The sequence below is a fragment of the Arvicola amphibius genome, chromosome 1, assembly GCF_903992535.2.
Source record: "Arvicola amphibius chromosome 1, mArvAmp1.2, whole genome shotgun sequence".
Taxonomy (NCBI): Eukaryota; Metazoa; Chordata; class Mammalia; order Rodentia; family Cricetidae; genus Arvicola; species Arvicola amphibius.
In genome coordinates this window covers 166,165,507-166,170,093 of record NC_052047.1, presented here as the reverse complement: position 1 = coordinate 166,170,093, position 4,587 = coordinate 166,165,507, and the positions used below count along the sequence as shown (strand labels likewise).

At 49.4% G+C, this 4,587-nt stretch overlaps 1 protein-coding gene across 1 annotated transcript; it reads left to right on the top strand.

The window, feature by feature from the left end:
* The first annotated feature begins 2,282 nt into the window (after positions 1 to 2,282).
* LOC119827786 (forkhead box protein D4-like) lies at positions 2,283 to 4,219 on the top strand. Its single transcript, XM_038349682.1, has one exon. The coding sequence runs from the start codon at positions 2,474 to 2,476 to the stop codon at positions 3,800 to 3,802; it is 1,329 nt and encodes a 442-aa protein (XP_038205610.1). The 5' UTR covers positions 2,283 to 2,473; the 3' UTR covers positions 3,803 to 4,219.
* Positions 4,220 to 4,587: the final 368 nt, after the last annotated feature.

Here is a 4,587-nt window from a genome sequence, read left to right as displayed (position 1 = left end):
TTGAATGCCCACTGTTCTGGGATCACTTCAGATGTCCAGGAACTAAGAAAAGGGAAAAGAAAGGAAGACTAAGCTTAAGCAACATCAGTGAGGTGGAACAGTGAGAGTCTTGAGTTTTGTTCTTCAGAATGAGGGACCACAATGGACTTTCCCCAGGACATTCAACTTAGTGTTCATCACTATAGCTCTTTGTTTTTTATTCAATTCAGAGTCCCATACAATTGACACCTTTACTAAAGTAAATAGTCCACAGTTAGCTATTACTGATAGCTAATTGCAGAACATTATATTTAACAATCAAAAAAGCTCATGTCCCTTAGCAAGTATTTCTCATGTCCATTACACTAATCTCTGAAGACTTGTGTATTCAAACTCCTTTAACTAAGCATGTTCCTTCGAGACCCACTTGGATGAATATGTAGGAGTACTTTATTCCGTATTGCTGAACAATATTCCATTGTATGGTTACATCATACTCTGTATGATCAGCTGACAGATACTTGGGTTTTTAGGTCCTTCTGTTTATAAGTCCCTTGCACGATGTTGACCAGAGTGACTTAGGGGAGGAAGCGGTTTATTTCAATTGACCTTCCAGGTAGTAATCCATCACTGAGTGAAGTCAGGGCAGGAAGTCCATGCAGGAGCTTGGAGCAGAAACCACGGTGGAGCAATGCTTGCTACCTTATGCTTACCTTTGCTTTCTTGCACAGTCCAGGCCCACCTACCTGCCACCGTGTGTGACCAGTCCAGACAATCTCTCACAGATGTGACCATTGGACATCCCCTGACTGAGGTTTGATTAGATTTCTTCACAAGAAAGGCTACCCCTTCCCTCTTTCTATTGTATTTATTTTTGGGGAGAAAATCACACGGGCAGTTCACACATAAAAGTAGTTGGGAATTAGGCTCCACTTTGAAAAGCTATGCAAGTCATTAGAAATTCTGCAAGAGAGATTTCTGTTATTGATTTAATCATTTATTTTTAGCAATGTGGACACACAAACATATTTTAGACATTGAGTTATAACCCAGCTCCTGTTTTTGGTTGCACAGATTGCCCCAGCTTTGACTCTTGGGTCACCTTTGAGATCCACCCATATTGTGGGGGGGTTGTTTTGTTTTTGAGTACATCCTTACACCCTTTCATTTGTATATAACCCAATTCCCCAAAGAAGCTGACTTTAGGAAAACCAACAATACTCTTTCTCTCAGGTAATCAGAGAGGGGCACTTCATTCCTCCAGCAGGGGTGAGGGCAGCTTCTGGGGGAGTCAGATTGAATGGGACACCTGCCCTGCCCTCCTGCAGTTTAGAATTACACAAATAGTCCTTGGTCAGTTTTGAATTCAAAAGCAAATCTGTCAAGCCCAAATCTGTTTGTTTGTTTGTTCTACCTCAAGCCACAGGAAATAGAGAGCTCGGAGGGTTAGAAACCTCTACAGAACATAAAGCTTAACTTAAAGGCTTGAAAGGGAGTTGTCCTCCAAAAAGAGAAACATATTTTCATACTGCATCCTGTTTCTGGATGGATGTTGGGGGGTGGGGTCGTAGGTAGGGGTAAGGACAAGGACTGGCAGGCAGGCAAACACACCCATACACTGAGGGCATTCCTTTATTTATAGGACTACTTTGGTAAAACAGTATTTAAATGATGAAACCAGTGTAGGTCAAGACTATTAGGAAAAAGAAAAATATCAGTTGTCACTGGGGTTCAAGTATGTTGCTTTCTGAAGTCTCTTCTAGGCTTATCTGTTTGTATGCACCTTTGTTTTCTCTGGGTAAATATTAAAAACTTGGAGATCGGGACTGTAAAGAAACTAAGGAAATATCTTTTTTGTTTGTTTGTTTTTGACCTTTTAAAATCCACTCTGAACATTCACAGCTTAATACTAGGGTGTTTTCATCTTTAGGGAAATCGAGTTAGGGAGAACATCTGGAGACATTTGCGTGGAGGCCAGGGGCCATTTCTCTTGAACGGGGCATATAGCATTAAATCAGTGAGCCATTCTGTTTGAAATACATTCTTACCTCTCCCGCGCCAAAGCCAGTAGGTCTGAATGTCGATGTGGTGACAGTTTCCTCCCTGAAGCTTACTTGTGCAGTTTTAGAGCAAAATTAACCGAGCCCAGACAACGCCAGAGCACTCTGTCTGGTTAAACCAAGATCAGAGCATCTTTCCTTGGTAAGTGGGTGGGTATGAGGGTGGACCGAGGACCCTCATCATTGGACCGCGTCAGGAGGAAGCAGCCCCACTCTGAGGAACGGGAAGAGGGATATATAGCGGACACGTCTCAGAGAAACTTAGAACAGTAAATTCACCTTGCCACGCGGTGTTGGAAAGAAGAAACAGAAGGAACAAGAAAGTCTAACCCAGGAGGACTCCAGCTTCTTGGCAGACGCAGCCCATTTAACCCACCCACCCCAAACCAGGTGAGCTGCCACCACGTCCATCCCTCTTCTCCCTCCCATCCTCCATGAACTTGACAAGAGCTGGGCGCCTTTGCTCCACTCCGCAGCCCAGTCCCCTAAGCTCCGACCGGGATGAGGTTGAGATCGAGGTGCTGGCAGAGGAGGAAGATGGAGACCAGACGGAGGACGAGGAAGAGAAGGCGGAGATAAGCCAGATGTGCCTGGAGCCACAGTTGCCGGGGTCCGGGGCCCGCTCGCTTCCCCGGAGGAGCACGGAGGACCGCGGCGACCTGAGCAACTCCTCCGGGCTCGTCCGCAAGTTCCGAGCGCCGCGGACAGCCGCAACCGCCGCCACGGACGGTACGCAGCCCGCCAAGCCCCCGTACTCCTACATCGCGCTCATCACCATGGCCATCCTGCAGAGCCCGCACAAGCGCCTGACACTCAGTGGCATCTGCGCCTTCATTAGCGGTCGCTTTCCCTATTACCGCCGCAAGTTCCCCGCCTGGCAGAATAGCATCCGCCACAACCTGTCGCTCAACGACTGCTTCGTCAAGATCCCCCGCGAGCCGGGCCACCCGGGCAAGGGCAACTACTGGAGCCTGGATCCCGCCTCCCAGGACATGTTCGACAATGGTAGCTTCCTACGGCGCAGGAAGCGCTTCAAGCGCCACCACCCGCCCCCGGGAGGCCACCCGCACTGTCCTTTCCCTCCACCCGCTGTGCCCGCAACCCTGCACGTCTCCCACCCAAGCCTCTTGCTCCGCTACTCTGCCCCGCCGCAGCCTGGCCTCGGAACCCGTCCCACCGCCCTGCCCGGGAGTCGCCCCGGCTTGCCGCTGCACCCGCATCCTCTCCGCTACCTGCTACTCTCCACCCCCGCCTACGCCGAAGCGCCTAGAAAAGCCGAAGATGAGGACCCAGCCGCACCCCGTGCCATCCCCGCACTGTCACCTGCACTGAGTTCCCAGCCTTGGGGCGGGGACGAGGACGAGGACGCGAAATCTCGGCCCGGACGTGGGAGTACCTCGTTCACCATCGAGAGCATCATGCAGGGGGTCAGAGGAGGAGGTACTGGGGCTGTGCAGAGTCCGCCCTCGGTTCCGTGGAGCTACTGCCACCTGCTGCAGCACCCAGCGTGCCTGCTGCACCCCCAAGCCGTTTCCCCTTTGCTGCAAGTGTCCGCCGCCGCCGCCCGGACAGTGTTGCAGCCGCAGCCTCAGCAGGAGCAGCAGCACTGTTCCAGGAGCTGCTCTCCAGGTAAAGGCGCGAGGCTGGGCCGGCACCTGTCGGCGGTCGCTTCGCTGCTGAAGCACCAACCTGCCGCCGAGGACAGCAGACTGACAACTCTGGCCGCTTTTTCGGGCAGAGAGGGGACCTTGCCTGCATTTTAAACTGTGTCCAAGCCCAGTCTCCAGGCTGATTCACCCTGGCACACCTGGAGTCAAGAGGTAGGGCGGAACCACTCGCTGTCTAGGTTTGCATCACTTGCCTGCTAGACTTGTGCGTGGAAAACCAGCAGCGCAGCATGCAATAAGTCCCGCCAAACTATTACTACTGTGTTCTGCTCTCTTGACCCGAACGCAGGGAAATCTGGGAGCTTCAAGTCTCGCCTTGTTTTGTCCTCTTCAGTTGTGGCTTCCACGGCGTTTCCATTTGCATACTTCCCGGGGGACCTATGAACTGTGAACGTGAGTGCGATGTTTTGTTGTTAATAAAAATCAGAACAGCTGGAAACACGAAACACCCCCATCTTCATTCCCTAGGGACTGCAAGTGGTCCCCAGTCAAATGCAGAATGCATACACGCTCTGATCCCCAAAATCCGTATGTAATATAAATAGAATAATTCCGGAACAATTAAGCCTAGTCATGTAGATTGAATAAAATACTAAATCAGGATGCTACATCGCTTGTTTCCTCTTATGTCTCATTATTCCTTTTCATAAATGGAATGTCTTTTAAAATTTACATTTTTTATCTCACAATTCGTTTTTATGCTTTATGTCCATTATAGATTCCAGGAATGACATTTTAAGTATGGGTTTTTAAAATTCCAAATATTTGTGGTTGAAAAGTTTATCTTATAAAATACTTTAATAGATACGAAACTTCTAGAAGGAAAATAGAGGAATTAATCCAACCTCCATTCTCTTATCCCACCCCACCCATCCATTTCT